The 18,620-nt window shown below is 35.9% G+C and overlaps 1 protein-coding gene and 1 long non-coding RNA gene across 2 annotated transcripts; both read right to left on the bottom strand.

Moving 5' to 3' along the window:
• Window positions 1–498: 498 nt before the first annotated feature.
• On the bottom strand, window positions 499–1,889 carry LOC130923362 (uncharacterized). Its single transcript, XR_009064694.1, has 3 exons — window positions 1,744–1,889; window positions 1,578–1,616; window positions 499–567 (listed from the first exon to the last, which is right to left on the bottom strand). It is a non-coding gene; the product is annotated as an uncharacterized LOC130923362 (long non-coding RNA).
• A 7,042-nt stretch (window positions 1,890–8,931) lies between these two features.
• LOC130923107 (homeobox protein Hox-D9b-like) lies at window positions 8,932–18,175 on the bottom strand. The gene is made up of 2 exons (XM_057848556.1): window positions 17,376–18,175; window positions 8,932–12,887 (listed from the first exon to the last, which is right to left on the bottom strand). Exons 1-2 carry the CDS (start codon window positions 18,106–18,108, stop codon window positions 12,643–12,645), a joined length of 978 nt encoding a protein of 325 aa, XP_057704539.1. The 5' UTR covers window positions 18,109–18,175; the 3' UTR covers window positions 8,932–12,642.
• Window positions 18,176–18,620: the final 445 nt, after the last annotated feature.

The following is an 18,620-nucleotide window of genomic DNA, read 5'->3' as shown; positions in this document are numbered from 1 at the left end:
GAAAAATGGGCGTTACCTGTGCACCTCTGCAGTGTTGCCAGATTATTTAAAAAAAAAAAAAAAAAGATTGGCCTATTGTGCAATGAGGGACCTTCAACAATTTGCCTAACAGAGGAAATGATATTCACTAATCATTCGGAAAAATGAAATTCATCACCTTATGATCGACGGTTCCCAAAATACATATAGAGCTTTAATTCCATCAAGTTTATAGCATCCGTGTGCATTCTGACGGCCATCTTCAAAATGGGCATTTGAAGTTTGTAAAGGCAGAACTCTTGTTCTGTTGCACCTCTTGTGGTTTAGACTTAGCAACATGCATGATTGATGTTTGTAGTATAAATTATACTAAGGACTTCATATCACTTTTGAAGTCTTTCAAAGTGACACTTCATATTAAAACATAATAGTGCAAAAAATAATATCTTTTTTATCTTAAAGTTGAATTTGTGCTCTTTTTGCACATGTATGCATAGAACGTTATGTGCATGAGCTTACGTGACAAATTTGCAGCTGCTCATCGTCTTCTTCACCATCGTCTCGGTTAACGTCACCGCTTTTGTCATCCTACACACAAGGACACACACCCACACATGAGACACATACACACATAACAAAGCCACAATCAGAACGACTGCATCTGTCTGTCTCATGCAGGTGTAAATTTTCAAGGTTTGTGTGGCATCACTGTCATCCCTTTTGTCCCCTTTGTTGCACTCACACACACTCTCTCATACACACACTCTCACACACAGGGTTCCTCTGCCGCATTGCAGTAGGTTGTAAATACTGTCAGTGCCATGCAGCTGAGCTCCAGTGAGCATCACTAATGAAATACTGTCTTTGTTTCTACTCCACACGCCCTCCCTCGTATCCCCCCTCCCCCTATAGGAAATGTACAATTGTAAAAGGAAAAACATAAAATACTGCCATCTTTGTTTCTCTGCTGAAACGAGACCCCCAGTTAAAAGGCCCTCGTAAAAACAAAAAACAACAAAACGCACATAAAGGACAATGGGGGTTGCTTGTATTGCCATCTGGCTATTTTAGTGACACAAAAAATCTTTTATATGCTTTCATATATTAATTTAAGTTTCATTAGAATTTGAGATTTTTTTTTTTTTTTTCCTGGGCGAACATTGACGGCGACAGAGGTCCAATCCATTTTGACTGCAGTACAAATTGATTGGACGTCTATCGCCGTCAATGGCAGTCAATGATTTAACTTGCAAGAATAGCGACAGCCAGCCTGCATTCATTAAAATTCATATTATGCTTATTCCCCCTTGTGCCTTGCAGGTGGCAGTGACGTCACATTGCGAGATGATGTCATCTCACTTCCACTTTCACATTGCACTGTGTCAAACTTCCCCCTTGCCCTTCCTGCTCGTGACGTCACCACATTTTTCTTAATGCATAGTTGTCTGTTTATTGTCGTCAAACATGCACACGTTGTGATTTTTAATACATGAATGCAATATCCAATTATAGAAATATTTTAGAAACTCAACAATGATCTCACATCAGGTACATGTGGCGTGATACCCAACTAAGCAAATATTGCAAAATTGCCCTACCTGATGCTGTAATCCTCCCGCCTGTTGAATGTCAGTGTCCTAAAAATCAAAAATCAAAAAAAGCATTGTGTAGTGCCTTAAACTTTACTTTACGAATCGAATGAAATGTGCAGAAAGCACATGTGCTTGCATGCGTGGGTGTGCGTGACGAGAGAGGAGTCGTTACCGTGCGGGCGTCGAGGCATCAGCGGGCGCGTCTCCACCTCCACACACGCGGCGGAAAGCCAAGCGAGCAAGAGGGAGACGCGCTCCGTCACATGGGCTTAAGCGGCCAATGGCGGCTCAAGTGCGCTCGTAAAAAAACAACGGCACCACAAGAAGAAGGCGTGAACGTGGGTGATTTGTGGCAGCTGCACTCATGAGGAAGTGAGGAGCATCCATTTTGGAATCTCGATTGGTGGGGGGATGAGGGGGGGGGGGGTGTCCCAAAATCTCATTATGTGCCCTGTTATTAATGTTGTTATTTTTATTAAGGTGGATTTCATTTTCTGTCCTGTCTGCTTCGGAAAGACATTTTCGTTTTTTGTTGATATCAACACAATTTTAGTCCTTTCAAATTGGAATCTAAAAATGCTGTACACTAATTAAAAGCACATTTTTTGATGCTGCGTAAAGATGCGTGCACACGATTATAATATATATATTTTTTAGATTTTAAAAGTTAATCAACTATTTTGTACCCAAACACAGAAATAGCAAACGTTTTGTTGTTCAAGACATTTGCATTTATTCCAAAAATGTTCTCCAATGCAGTTTTAATCGTTCATCATCATGATTTTTCTTCGTTTCAAAATGTCTAAATTGACCATTTTGTTGGAAAACACGAACATTTGTTTTTGCATTTTGTGTGGAAAAATTAGCAGCTATATTTTCTTTAGATTTCTGTCGACTTTATATGCGCTATAATGAACACGTTAGAAAACACTCGTTTTTACAACGGAAAATAGCATAGCAGAAAATACGAGATTTTTTTTTTTTTAAATTTTAGTTTTCATTCGTTTCTCAGTTGGATTACTCCTCGTTTTCCCTATAAATATTCAATCTTAAATAAAAAAGGGTTTTATCTAAACTCAGCGCAATTTTATTGCTATAAAACATAAAGACAATTTTAAAGAATAACGGGACGTGCAGTTTAAATACATTCGTGTTTTTTAAGTAAATATTTTCAAAAAATGAAGTTATGCATTATTTTTAGTTTTCAATCGTCAGATTGAAACGCACACTTTTGTCTGATGACAAAACCTTACATGTCACGTATATGACACGTCACGTCTATGAATTCTTCTCCATTTTTAAGCACATTTTCCCTTCCACCTTTTTAGCTCCCTCTTTCTTTAGTAATCAGCGCGTGTATAGAATGTATTTATTGATTTATTTATGTATCTATTTAAAGGTCGATGGTGTTCATGCATGCAGAAGAGATGCAAAGAAAAAAAAGAAGGAAAAATAAACTAAACAAGTCAGTCTCTATTTGCCCCCTTTTTAATTTTTATCATCCGATGTGTGTGTGTGTGGGGGGGGTGTTCGTGTGTGTGTGTGTGTGTTTTTTTTTTTTCTCAACACTTCACTGTAGTGACGGTCCTTAAGGATGTTTCTATGGTTACTGCTCTGCAGTTTTATGACATTGTATAAACCCATAGTGTATGAATGGGGGTGCGTGTGTGTGTATGTGTGTATCTGTGTATTTCTGTCTTTGTTTATTTTTATTGCCTAAAGTGCCAGAGAGCTTCTTTGTGTTTCGAGGTGTTCATATAAATCGGTTGCCTTTTCTGTAAACATACACGTTTCCAACAGAACTATTATTACTAATATAGAATTTTTGAGCCTATATTTAATACTGTCAGAAAAATAACCGATAGATCTAGTTAAAAACATATTGTTTAAATGATTAAATGATGAATGACAAAGGAAGCATTTGCTCATTGCTAAAAGGCGACATTCAAATTTTTGATCGACAGCAGAAGTTTCATATAATACTAATGTTATTTACTTCAATCTAAATGTATTTTCGTTTACTGAAATCTCACTGTTGGACAAGGAGCAATTTAAAAAGTATCATGTTTGAAGTGTAAATCCTTTCGCCATAAAATGTGAAGTTTGTGTTAAAATATGAAATCCAGGTCTTTTTAACAGCAACATTTATCACGTTGTTTTCACTTAAAATTGTGTGTATGTGTGCGCGTGATTTTTCAAGTTATCATATGAAATCTGTCATTTAAATTGAGATAACTATTTTTAATTAATAATGTATGAAAAAAATAATCTTGTAGTGAAATTTATAAAACTATTCTATGAATCTTGGAGTGTAAAAACATGAAATCTATCACTTTAAAAAATGAAATGTATCATGCAAAAATGTGAAAGTCATCACATTGATATTTGATTTTCATATTAAGGAACCAGTCATTCTAAAATGAGACATTCCACGTTAAAAGAAGACACTAAAATGCGTTTGTGTAAAACCTTTATGAAAATATGAAATTTGTCATGTTAACTCATTGGCTGCCATTGGTGGTTCATCACGTCACTTCCATCTGAACTGAGAATATTTGGAATTTAATGCTCACTTTCGGCCTGTTTCAAAATGTTTTTGACATTTTTCACCATCACTAATGGCCAATGGGTTAAATATGTAATTTTTTATGTTAGAATATTCGATTATGGCTTTATCACAAGAAACTCCTGATGTCGACTTGAAAATTATTGCCTATACATGCTATAAGATGGCGCCAAAGCACTATTTCTTTTGGACATGGCTTTGTGTAACACCCAAAAACAGCCAATAGGCGAGTTTTAATTTCGTAGTAAAAGTATTACTTTTTTTTATTTTTTTATTTTTTTAACAGAAATAATTCCAAAATATTGGACGACAACTGAGCCATCATTTTCTATATTCAAACACTGTGACTGTAAACCTTTTTCCACATTTTTGCTCACCACTCCACCAAAACAGTCTCGGACATGATTAGTAAAATCCAATTGAAGACCCTCAGTGTTGAAAACTTTGAGAGGGTAATCATTCGTGCTGTGTAAACAGTTGACAGCATGATATAATTTACAATTAATTTCTTACTTCCTGGATCTATTTGGGTCCTATTTAACCCCCAAACAGCTTTCTATCATTAAGGCAAGACAACACCGTCACCTAGCGGCAAGAATATGTCACTACAACATACTTTTCAACCACAAAAATGCCACAGGATTAAGACTTCAACAATTTTATATGTGTTTTTTTTTCTTTATCTTGATTTGGGAATCAATTTGAAATCTTGACTTGGAATTAAATTTAATAAATGAGCCTTCTTCTTTACTCTTATCAGAAATAAATAACTCAAACAGAGCACTCATCTTCTCGCTAAATGAAGTGAATAATTTTGATGTAATAACTCGTTTAAATTGTGAATAATAGCACAAAGTAGAACCAGGAGCAGCTTTAAATTATACGAGCAATAACGTCAACCTTACATACTTTCTATTTAATTTCGCTAGCACTTTAACTACTCCCGCGCCGCCTTGCTGTTAATGTGTGTGTTGGGGGGGGGGGGGGGGGGGGGCGTGTGTGTGCGCGTGCTTTTATGAGAGCCTCTAAAAATGGAATTCCTCCTTCTGTTTCAACTTAAACGCACTTCATTCCCACTTTTTCTTTTCAGTCTTTCATTTTTTCATTCATATTTGTCTCTATTGTAGGCGTGTTACATTCAGTGGATAAACAAAAACAGGCAAAATATAAATCTTTTTTCCCTCCGATATCCAGCAGTGAAGAAGCACAATCATTGTAAAGTTTCTGGCTTGCGATATAGAATTAGTGAGTGATTCATAATTACATTTTATGTTTATCATTCCTGTAAAACAGGCAGCTGATGACAAAGTTACGGCTGGTTGTCTGTTGTACAGAGGGGAAAAAAGGAAAGTAGTGGGGAAGAAGCCTTTCTAAAGTGTTTTAATAGCTTCAGATTATTTGTAATAACTATATATATATATATATATATATATATATATATATATATATATATATATATATATATATATATATATATATATATATATATATATATATATATATATATGTATACACACACACACATATATATATATATATATATATATATATATATAGTTATTAAAATAACTTAACTAAATCGAAGTGTCTAATCGGCATTTTAAAAAATCTGCCAAAGTGGAAACATTCACAAAACATTAATTAAAGACAATAAATGTAACATACAATGAAAATTAGAAAACTAAATGAAACGCAAATGTGGGGGTTAGGACAAATTAAAACAATACCCAAAATCTGACTGTAAATGGAATTGCTTTGTATGTACGTAATTAATGTGGTAAAGTGACATCTCACTTTTATTTTTTATGTGCAAATGTCACTTTAAAATACCTATTTTTTTGCAGTGTATAGAAAAAAATGAGGATAAGACGTTCAAAGAGAGAAGCTCAAATTCAAACCTTTTTATGTAGGGGCAATGGCCACTATACATAAGGTATGTTATTATTTGAGAGTTGTAAAAATACTTGAGCAAAGAATCCTAGCTGATTCGGTTATCATAATCCGTGCATGAAAAGGTTAATTTAGTGTCATTGACTATGAGAGACGTCCGATTTCGTGTGTCTTTTCATTCTTCTCCTTTGATTTCAAATTAGTTTGTCACCATATAGACGTGCATTTTGAGTGCTGGCATTCATTCGCTGCCAGCCCGTACTGTTTAAATGGAGTGGACGTCCATCGCCATCAACAGCAGCCCGTGAGTTAAGAGAGAATGCAAATGAATAAAATATTGCAAAAGATAGCACACTATGTAAACCACGCAAAAACGCTGTTACATGCCTAACAAAAATTACAAGTCATATACTGCAGGATAGAGAAGTGTAAAGAAACTAGAAATATCCAATCATGGCAGATGTAAATATGCAAAATACACAATACAAAAGAATTAGTGTGGTGGGTCAGGGGAGATTAACTGAACGTCCATTGACTCCTAAAGTCTAAAAATGACTAAAATTACAAGGGCGCAAATCGTGCGCATGACGTGTCCTAGATTTTCTATATTGGCTTCACTTGGTGTTGTCATGCACAAAATGTCGCTAGGGTTCATTGACGCGCGGTGGCTTTTTTTTTTTTTTTTTTTTTTTGTGAAGTGGCAAGCGATATAAGGCTTTTTCTTGTTCTATTTTTCTTGTTGTTGGCTCCCTCGCTGCTTTTGTGGTGCCGAGGTTCGAGGCCGCCGGCTCCCCCCACCTCAGACAATGACTTTAACATTTCGAGCTGCAGTCGAGGCAGGAAAAGGATGTCCAATAAAACCATATAGTCCACGACACTGTCTGGCCTTAATTGCTTTATGGCTTCTTCTTCTCTCTTTTAGGGAAAAGGCCACGTCTTGTGATGGGAGAGTATATGCATAGGGGCGGTGGGGGGGAAAGTCACGTTTATTCTCCAAATGCATGCTGTTGCTTTATGACCCTGCAGGAGGATGCGCTTTATATGGCGTCATAAACAGGAGGCGTGCAGCGAGGAGCTTGCGGGCTCAGGCTGCACATATTTTCAACAAACTGGATCAAAGTATACGTATAGGCTATACCATAATTGGATATATTTACAGAAACACATCACATTCACTGCTTTTATACAGCTAGAGGTGAAAATGAAAAGACCAATAAAAGAAAAGTGACCTTTTTATGTGATTTCAATATTTCATTTTTTTTTTTTAAATAGCATTTATACAATATCTGTATCCTCCCGAAATGTTATTTTACTCAAATAACACGATCAATCAAAATAATCAATGAAATCTATAATTTTGCCTTGGTCTCTTGTATATTTTCCCATATAGCATATACTGTATAGCCATATTGACCTATTAGTGAAAACAACACTGTAGCCAATCAATGTATTTGTCTATTAAAACAAGAATAAAAACATAGTTCAATATCTAAGTCCCATGCACTCTATTCGTCATTTGTCATCATATTGTTTACATCATGTCATTTTTCAGATTTTTCAGATTTGTAACAGTCATTAGTAAAGATGTCCCGATCGATCGGGTCATTTTCAAAATATCGGAATCGGCAAAAAAATATCGGACATGCCTTTTTTTTAATTTATACATATTTTTTATTTAAATCGTTTTGTAGTTGTAATTAACGTTACAGACAAAATGTCTTACACTCATCCAGAGTAGTTTTGGCTTAAAGTAGGGCTATCAAATTTATTGCGTTAACGGCGGTAATTAATTTTTTAAAAATTATTCACGTTAAACAATTAACGCATGCGCTGCACGACCTACTCATGCATTGTTGTGTTCAATCTATAAAGACGCAGTTTTACCTATAGATAGCCCTAATAGGCAGCGTATAATGAGTAGAGAGATTGTTGACAGTCTTTAGAGCTATTTTTTATGTGGCTAAAGCATTACAATACCTCTCTCAGCAATTAGAATTAACGTGGGAGGCAATGTTTTCCAACGCAGAGAAGATATATCAATTGGTGCCCCTACGCACAGTCATGGTTGCACTTCCCATCATGCATTTGGGCAGAAGTTAAATGGCTGCAGTATCATTTACTGAAAGCTCAACAAAAACACTAGATGGCAATATTTAGTCACAATATACAAAGTCACATTTATCCTTTAACAAGTACAAGTCTTTCTATCCGTGGATCCCTCTCACAGAAAGAATGTTAATAATGTAAATGCCATCTTGAGGATTTATTGTCATAATAAACAAATACAGTACTTATGTACTGTATGTTGAATGTATATATTCGTCTGAGTTTTATTCTTTTTTTTTTTTGATGCATTGTCAAAATGTATATGATCGGGAAAAATTATCGGGAATGATTGGAATTGAATTGGGAGCAAAAAAAAAGCAATCGGATCAGGAAATATTGGGATTGGCAGATACTCAAACTAAAACGATCGGGATTGGATCGGGAGCAAAAAAACATGATCGGAACAACCCTAGTCATTAGTCTAATAATTTTACAAATTGCCTTTCTTCTTTTAACATTTGTCTGAAAAATCTTTCTTTGTTCACTTTTTGAAATTGATTTTAAATGTGAAAGTGTATAATCGAGCCAATCACTTCAATACGAAAACAATACATAAATGAATTTAAAAGTGTTTTTTTTTTTTTTTTTTTTACGGCTCAAATTTTATTTTTTTTTTTTTAGGGGGAATCCCTTGAAACTTACTGAACAGAGGACAATTATATTCCCAACATATGCTATGATTACAGTACAATGTTACTAAATTGATTTATTCCACGACCACACTCACAAAATATATCACTCGTATCCCAAGTCAACATGCTTCAAAATTGAAACACTCATAAGTCAAGGTACCCGAAATTTTTTCGAATAATGATGTCTATGCACCACCAAAATTGTAATGCGCAATTTATTTCCTAGAAAAGAGAGGACATTTTGACATCTGGACTCCAGTTGTGTTTCAAACATTCCACGGAACAGTCGCACATTGTCTGTTCTGTTGAGTTGTGTGTCCAAAAATAGAAAAATGGGGCAACACTCACATTTGTGTTGCTGCCGTTGTTGTGTGAGCTAACACCCAGCAACCACAGTGTGTGCTCGCACGTGGGCATAACAACAAATATAAATACAATGACGACAACAACACGTAAGCCCGCTCGTTTATACATGCAGCTTAGAAAAACAACAAATTACAATTAAACAGTCATTAAAACCTTTTGGATATTATCTCACTGGCTGCCATTGATGGCGAAAGACGTCCAAGCCATGGGAGTGATTCGCCCCAAGTAGATGTGACGTTTATCGCCAAAGGTGACACTAAAACATGGTCATTTACTGCAAAAATGATTACTTTGTTGGATTTGATCATAAATAACAGCCACAAAACAACAACAGAACAATTAAGGATTACAAGTTGAGAGCATCTAGCTCAGGCTTGCACGATATAGAGGTTAGCACATCAGCCTTGCAACTCTAAGGTTCACCATTTGAATCTGGGGTTTGCATTTTGCACACTTTGCGTCTTTGTAGCCCGTTTTTGTGCGAGCTAAGCATATTTTGGTTGCTCTTTCTGTGAGGTTTTGTACGTTTCAATAAATCATCTCTACTGTACATGACGGCTCATGACATAAATGTCATGACATCACTAATGGAGCGCATCTTTAGGAAAATCTAAGAGGAAATTGTACAAAAGTCCTCCATCCATGACAATTGTGTAAGCAGCAACAATATCTTGTTTCCTAACATTTTACACGACACTTTCTCAAAGTTTTCTACTAAATACAATGCTACAAATATGTGTTTCTGGGACGACACATTGGAATGAGAATTTAGCAGGAAATTGCACAAAAACGCCAACCCTGGTAACTTGTGCAAGAAGCAAACATCTCCGAAACTGTTCACTCATTTACAAACATGTTACATTATGTTTTCTACTAAACTATAATATCTGGTGTGATGAAAATTTGGTAGAAAAGTATTCCTAAGTTACCTGGTAGTGTTTCGACTTAATTAATGCAGCTGATATGCGTCTTGTTAAATTTTAAAGTCATATTTTAACATCATTTGTTATCATATTTCTTGAGAAAACCAATTTTCTACCAATTACAAAACATTAGTCATAAAACAGTCAAAATGTTAACCACTAAACTGTGTTCATAAATCTATGGACCATTTTGTTCAAATAGTTTTATTTCCTCATTTCGCTGCGTTTTGGGCGTATTTTCTAACATTTACAATGACAGGATTTAGTGGGAAATTGTACAAAATTTGACATTTTTATCGTCAAAACTAGAAAGGTTGCATCTTTTTTGGAGCTCTGTGGGCATAATTTTGCCATAAGACTTTGTTTTCTTTGTTGTCATACAACGCATTACATGATTATGATGGAATAGTGTGTGCTATCAAGAATAGTTTTTAATGAGGTGAACATGATACATTGAAAAACTGCCAAGGTGCAACTTGGAAAGCACCAAGTTTTGACAAACAAAACAAAAATTTCTGCAATTTACCTAGACTTTTGCTGTTTTTTTGTCTAATTAGTACACATTAGATCGAAAATTCTGGCAGGAAAGGGCAATGTGTTTGTGCAAGAATCTAGCTGCAAACTGTAAAAAAAAATTTCAAAAAATGAAAAATAAAATAAATTAAGAAAAAATGTTTGAATTAGGTTACTATTGCAACTCCACTCAGCAAATATGGCCATCCATCATAAATTCCACAAAAACTGACCAACTTGTGATGGAATATATTATATATTATTATTTTAACCTTATACCGTATAACCCTACAATAACACGAAAACATACAACGGAGGATTGGATAGGGCAAAATAAATGAGAAGGGAAGAAAAAGGACTACGAGATTAAAGTCGTAGTGGTACTACGAGACAAAATTTCGTATTATTACATAGGGTATACTCACTTTAGGTACAGTTAATAGTTTGTCTTTTTTCTCATAGGAATAATATGACTTTTATCTCGAACTATTACCACGAAAAAAAAAGTCGTATCATTTTGTTAGGCTAATGTAACTGAATAAACAGCTACTTACTCTACGTAGCTCTTCGCCTCCGTTAAAATCACCAATATTGAAAGCATCTTGTGTTTTAGAATCAGTTTTACAAATAAGGAGAAGGAAATCCTTCATATTTTGGCTCATCTACATCAAATCATCAATAGAATGATTTCTAAGCTACCAACACTTTGTCCTCCCAGATACGTAGTAGCTTTACGATGTAGGTGACGTATAATAGCGAATTGGAATAACAGTGTGCATCTCCTGAGTCTATATTTTAGAATCTGCTTCATAAATAAGGAAATACTTTATCTTTTGGCTCATCTACATCAAATTATAATCAATAGATGACTTTATATTGATGCTTAGTCATAGCTCCCAGGTACATGTACGTAAAGTGCGTAGCGATTTACCCTATGTAAGAGTACAACTTTTTTTCCTCATAGCACCAGTACGACTTTAATCTCGTAGTCCTTTTGTTCCTTCTCCTTTATTTGCCCCTAATCCTCTGTTGTAAAAACATGAGGACAGATGCAAAAATAAAAATAAATAAAAAGGACCTTTGGCATGCACGAATTAGTGCATTAGCATGTATATGCAGACAAATTTTACTTAAATTGATTGACATATTTTGCAATGATTTCTAAGTATGATATCTAAAACACCTTACAGAAAGGTTGTCTTTCTTCTTTAACCAAAGAGTTCTTAACCAAAAAGTAATATTTTAAAACATTTTCCTTGAACAAAGCATTCTTTTACCAAATTTTCAAAGTGATTAGCATTTTTAATCGTTATTAAGAGTTCAAGTTAAGAAAAAAATGTCAACTTGTGACTAATATTTCGTCCAAAATCCAACTACATTCTCGTGAAAATATGCCAACAGGGGGACAGAGGAAAAAAATAGAGTTTGGATTACTGCCTTGATTCTGGATGTCATCTGCTCTGCTTAGTTCCTCATGTTTAAAAAAAAAAATTTTTTTTTTTACAGATTCTGCATAAAGACTGCTAAAAATAACCTTCCAATGACATTTAGCATATTGCTTTTAAGTGGGTTTTAAAACAAATGTTAAAATTTTCTTTCCCACATTTTCCGATCACTTTAGCCAATATTTGACACAAAAAGATTAACTTTTGCGCACCACACTTTCTGCAAACTTTGTGTGGCATGTTGCATGAATTTAGTTGGCAATTCTTCAAAAGTGCATGTTACAAAGTAGACGGTAGCGCTACTGTCAAATGGCCAAAATGCTTCTCCCAAAAATATTTTACCACAGTATTTGACCATAAAGTCACATTTTCAATCACCCCTCAAAAAAAATGTCCCTGTGCTACTAATCGGGAGCATTTTTTTCCCATACAAAATCTTACTAAATTGTCACATCTACATTCCGATAAGTGGAATAGAAGCAAAAAATATCGTTTGCATTGACATGGACTTTAAGTGTTTTTCAGCATGGCCATCTTGTTCTTAGTCTGTCATGTTTTTTTTTTCTTCGTGTTAATCAAAAGTCATGTGACATCCACTCATCTTGCAGGGAGTCTTTCCGCCATTCCATCCTATTCATTGATGCTCCTCCTCTCCCGGATCATCAGCTTCTTCATCTTCATGCGCCGGTTCTGGAACCAGATTTTGACCTGCCGCTCAGTCAGGTTCAAGAGTCTGGCCACCTCCAAGCGCCGGTCGCGAGTTAGGTACATGTTGTACAAGAACTCCTTCTCCAGCTCCAGAGTCTGGTGCTTGGTGTAGGGGCAACGCTTCTTGCGGGTAGACTTAGCGTGGATCCAACTGGCGGACGGGTTCTCTGGACACCAACAACAAGAATAAGAAGGTTCACATGAGAATGACCAAACCAAATTGGCTAGATCTGAAGTGAAACATTCTTTAAGCTATTTTTTTTTTTTGTACAAAATACTACTCAATTCTTACAAAAGCATAACATTAACATAACATAACATTACTAAGTAGGGAATACAACATGTGATGCTACAAACTCCCCAAAATGTCATTGTTTTCACTTAAGAACATACTGTACGGTGGAAAACACAGACAAGGCTGAAAAAGCAGTTTCTGCTCTTGCACCCCCCTTTAAAATAAACTGTTGTATTTGAAGCCAAAAGAACTGTTGTGTTTGATAGAACAATATGTCTTTATGCTGCCATAGCAGATTCATGGCGCATTAAGCCCCCAAACTATTTTCAATTTTTCCGTTTTACCCTGGAAACCCCCGTTTACAGACGTCGCACAACTGCTTTTGTTTCAACCCAGCCATAAAAAGAAGGTAAGTAATTATATTTATTATTCAAAATGTATGTCATTTTTAGCCTGGAATCATTCATCAATGTCTAATATTTCGTTTAAAAAATAAAAAAAAACGACTTTAAAAAATTATTCACTCGCATATTTTAAAATTTTAAACAAATTATGTCACAATGAAAATTTGCAAATAAGTAATGGATATCTACCTCATAACTATCGCTTAATTGTATTTTTTTGTTACTGTCGCATTTCCCCCGATATATTAGATGATAAATAATCATTCTAAACAAAGAAAAATTGGTAAATTTAAAAAAAAAAAAGTTTAAAAGGGTAAATATATTTAAAACAAAATCTCGATCACTCCTTGATGTCTGTGATTTCTGCATCGCGACCATTGTTATATTACCATGTTTCACACATAAAATCCCTCCAAAATCCGGCTTACAATCATTAATTGATTTCTAATATTAAGTTTAAAAAACAAAACAAAAACGACTTTAAAAAATTATTCACTCGCATATTTTAAACTTTTAAACAAATTACGTCATAATGAAAAAAACTGGCGTCTGTAAAAAAGCCACGGATATCTACCTCATAACTATCCCTTAGTTGTATTTTTTTCGTTACTGTCGCATTTTCCCCAATATTTTAGATGATAAATATTTGATCCAAACAAAGAAAATTTGAAAAATAACATTTAAAAGGGTAAATATATGAAAATGAAAATCTCAACCACTCCTTGTTGTCTGCGATTTCTGCATCGCGACCCTTGTTATATCACCATGCCCCCCCCCCCCCCAAAATAAATAAATAAATAAAATAAATAAATCTTGCTGTTGAAATTCACAGCTGTGTCTTCACACTCGGTGATACATGCTACATGGAGTTTTTGGATCGAAACAATGTATATACGCGATAATATCTTGTTAAAATCGTGGCGTCTTTAATCCTGCTCTCGTGCCTCTAGTTAGGGTTTTACTGTTTAATTTTTTTTTTTTTTTTTTTTTTAATGCCTGTTCAAAAATTTTCTTCCCCCAGAAAATTGAGATTTTAAGCTTTCCAATGATGTATCACACATGTGTATCGGACAATTTTGAAAGTTGGCCAAATTGGGGGTCTCAGAGCGGAACTTCAAGTCACCTGAGGGTTTTCTGCCATGTAGCGATAAGATGACAGTGTTCGATAACAATGTGATGTGCGATTTTTACTTCAAAATCATAAATGTAGAGTACATTTTAAAAACTTTGGCCAAATGGTTGGCCATCATTTTGGATTATGGTATTTTGGACATGTTATTTCTGGGAGTGGTATAAATAGCATAATTAATTAATTAATTAATTAATTAATTAATTAATTAATTAATTAATTAATTAATTAATTAATTAAATAGAATTTCTCGTCATTTTCTTTACTATACGATAGGATTAAGATTTTTTAGACGACGATAAGCTATTTGTCGATATTATGTCTATATTAATTCTGCCATTATACGATTTTTATTCAAGGGCGTCTGATCGATTTAATACAATACGCAATAAATGAAATCAGTTCCATTTCACCTAAAGCAACAAAACACAAAGTAAATTGTTTTTGACTATTTTGTTAATAAGAACATTTAAGATATTTGAGTAAAAAACATTTTTATTTCAGAGAAATAAAAATAATCAAATCTAAAAGTTGATTTTTTTTTTTTTTTTTTTTTTTTTTTTTTTTTTTTTTGCAATTCGATCAGTTTGGTTGGCTCATTGATTAATCAATTGCTATACCCCTCAAAATTTCTTCATGCCCTTTCATTCAAAATGATTCACAGATTTTGTTACTTTGTTTTTTTTACACAAAAATAACAATTTTATATGCACATAATGCACATAATGTTAATGTAAAAAAGTAGTTGAATCTCATATAAAAGCTGCGTGAGCTCTCTTTGAAAATAATAACATCTGCTTTATACATTCCACCAAAATGGTAGGCTTGGAAATGCCAGCTCATGTTCAAAAACAAAGTAGGAGCAAATTTTTGAGCACTTTTATGTAGAATAGAATAGTCTTTATTGTCACTGTACAAGTACAACAAAAGAATAGAATAGTCTTCATTGTCACTGTACAAGTACAACAAAATTAACATATTGTTACTAAATTGTGATACACTACTATATATGATATGATACATTGAAAATTTCAGTTACAAAAGACCATGTGTTAGCTTATTAATTTAGGTGTTGCTAACACAACAATAGCACAGATCTACTAATTATGACACAAAAACTACTAACTTTACCACATATTTTGAGGATATTGTTTTAAAAAACCTAATGGAAAACTTCAATTTAGAAGTGACACTTTTTCACACTACTCAATCAGTAAATTATCATGTTTCAGTGCCATTAGTGGCAAAGATGCAGGCTAGGAGGTTTGGCAGTGAACATTCGCTGCCAGTCCTTCCAGTCAAAATAGATTGGACGTTACCATTCTATTTTACCTTCATCCAAAACAAAGCTTGTAAGGTTTTTGTAGGCAGTGCAGTTATAAATCCTGACAAGTCCAATTCTGGCACCGCTCGGGCCTTTGTTGGGGAGAGGGGAAAACATTCAGATATCCTGAGCTGTGTCTTTTATTGGCCTTGTGTGCTGGGAGAAGCTAAGGGTAAAAATACGGCCATAGTGCAGCTCCAGGAGCACAAGAGCAACAAGTAGATATGAGGGTCGTGTTTCACACCGTGCCACTATAAGCAACTCTCAGCTATTTATAAAGCCACTTCCTTTTTTTTTTTTTTTTTTTTTTTTTAATAGAATGCCAAGAAAAGCCTTATGACTACTTTTCACTCTTTTTGCATGGCTTGGTGTCACGATTATAGAATATGTGCAAGTAACAGTATTATTTCTTTCATGTGAGGTTTTCAGTGCTCACGTTGGTTTAGTTAAAAAATATTCACCATTGGGATCACTTTTTTCGCCTTTAATATGTCTAAACAATACGTTTTTTTTTTTTCCAAAAGTTCACGCGAGGATCACTTGGAAAAGGGTTAATAAATCGACTTTTTATCTTTAGCGTGTGTGAATATACTTTAGTTAAATAAGACATGTATTTATTTATTTGTGTTTGCTTTTGTTTGTGCGTTTTTTGCACAATGTGCAAAAAACAGGATATGACAATAGGCTTTTTCCATAAATTGAGATTTTTAAATTTAGTTTATTTTTCAGTTGAAGCCATGTGGTGACCTGGAAAATTATTAGTGAAATACATACCCATCCACACACATGCACACACATATACACGTATACCTGCATACGCAATTTAATTGCATTTATTTGTTGTAAAAGTGTTTTTTTAACATCATACAAATGATAAATGAACGTATCTATATTATTTTGTAATTTTAGTCAGTTTTTTTCCTGTTATACAACACTCAAAACAAATGCGGGAATTTGTGTTTATTCATCTAATCCATATCATGTATGCTTACGTTCTACTTTACGAGTTTATTTTATTTTACATATATGTTAATAGTGACCATGGTGCATCAGTCCTTCCACATGCTCACTTGTATCGTTTTATTGTCAAAATATTGAAATATATCGTGAGACACTACAGCCACGTTCATGCTTGTTCACAATGCATGGTGTTTCCAATATATTGGTTAATTTAAGGAAACATGATATTAGGAAAAGCTCAGTATAGAGTTTGACTCAAATAAAAGAACGCACCCCAAACGTTTTTGGTGCTTGTTGCAAGCTGCCTGGGCGTATAGGTGTTCCTAATGAAGTGTCCATCGAGTGTGAATGCAGCAATTTTGTAAACACACCTGTGTGCGGCTTGTGTGAAGTCGCAAGATGAGCTAAATAACAGCAAAAATCGCTCTCTTTATTTGAATGGACGATAAAGTTTTATACATTGTCGTTGAGGACTGGAGGACATTTACAAGCCAATAAAAGTCTCCACACACACTTCCTTACATATGGCCACATTCCTACACACACATAGTTAGCAGGGGCCCGTCTCCATATGGTTGTGGACGTGCGTGCGTTTATCTTTACCTGAGTCAGGTTGCGATGGTCGCGCTTTCCTCCTGTCTTCGTCTTCGTCATCGTCCTCCTTCTTGGGCTCTGGCTTCCCGCGGAGCTCCTCCGCCGTCCCCAGCCGCTCGAGCACCACGTCACCCGGGCTAGCGAAGCTGGAGTCCCCGGGGCTTCCGCGAGTGGAGCGAGGCGGAGAACTGTCTGGCTTCACGGACTCGAACCTCGGGCTCGAATTGGACGAGCAGCCCTGCGCCGGGGGCAGGCAGGCGGCGAAGCTAGCCTCCCCGGCCGGGCCCTCCCAGCAGCGGACGAAGCGGCCCTCCGAAGCCGGGGCGAGGTGCTCGGCGTGCGGCTGCGGGGCGTAGTAAGGGGACTGCTGGGGCTGGAGATGAGGCGGGGGTGGCGGCGCCTGCTGGTGGTGGTGGTGACTGAGGAGGTGGTGCGGGTGGAAAAGTCCCGAGATGGACGCGCCCGGGGCGGCCTGCAGCGGTGGGGAGGAGGGCGACGACGCCGAGGAGGGGTTGGTAGCCGCCGTCGTCCACGGTGAGAAGCCATTCAGTCCGCTTTGCTTATTGGGAAAGTGAGCAAAATCCGGAATGTGGGAGCCGGGTGTCCCCTCCTCGTCGTCCGCGCCGCGGGTTGGCTTTGCGCAGCCGGCCGTCGACGCCTGCAAGCCTGCCGGGAGGAAATGCGCACCGTACGGCTCCTCAGTCTGCAGCCCCATCATGGAATAATAATTTGTTAGCGACATGTTTATTTTATTATTTCAATAAAAAGACACTTAAAGGCGACTGTAAAACCTTAGATGGGTCAGTATAGTGGCTTCCATCCTCCCCTAAAATGGTAGTAATTTTTTTCCTGCCCTTACCTTCTCCTCAGCCGCCTATTGGTTATGGCGCCGATCACATGGTCGCACTGTATTTACCCAGCAGAGCAAATAAATCAAATCATTCTTTTGTGCTCGCAAATGTGATAGGAGGCCTGTGCTATGCCAGATGGACGTGCGTGCTGCACACACACGCACACACGAAAACTACTTTTACAGGCTGAATGAAATAGCAGAGAAGTTTACAAGCACTGTAACAAGGAGCTGCATGTGCGTGTGTTACGTCTTCCTTAATTCATTCTTTGTTTTTATGAACAGAAATATGAATGAGAGCACTACCATAGGTGTGACCACTTTTGACCAAGTTTAATTAATTTTTTTTTTTTTTTTTTTAACTTTTATTCACTTTGTAATTTGCATTACAAACGAAATAATGT

The sequence above is a fragment of the Corythoichthys intestinalis genome, chromosome 10 (genome assembly GCF_030265065.1).
Source record: "Corythoichthys intestinalis isolate RoL2023-P3 chromosome 10, ASM3026506v1, whole genome shotgun sequence".
In the NCBI taxonomy this organism is placed as follows: domain Eukaryota; kingdom Metazoa; phylum Chordata; class Actinopteri; order Syngnathiformes; family Syngnathidae; genus Corythoichthys; species Corythoichthys intestinalis.
Note: the sequence above shows the minus strand (reverse complement) of the source record. Positions and strands in the feature narration are given on the sequence as shown.

What these genes read in the sequence shown, in the direction of transcription:
- LOC130923107 (XM_057848556.1), bottom strand. Translation starts at nt 18,108, where the DNA reads ATGTCGCTAACAAATTATTATTCCATGATGGGGCTGCAGACTGAGGAG. An exon ending in ACCATCGCAACCTGACTCAG is followed by an intron (nt 12,888 to 17,375) that starts GTAAAGATAAAC and finishes GTTGGTGTCCAG; the next exon opens with AGAACCCGTCCGCCAGTTGG.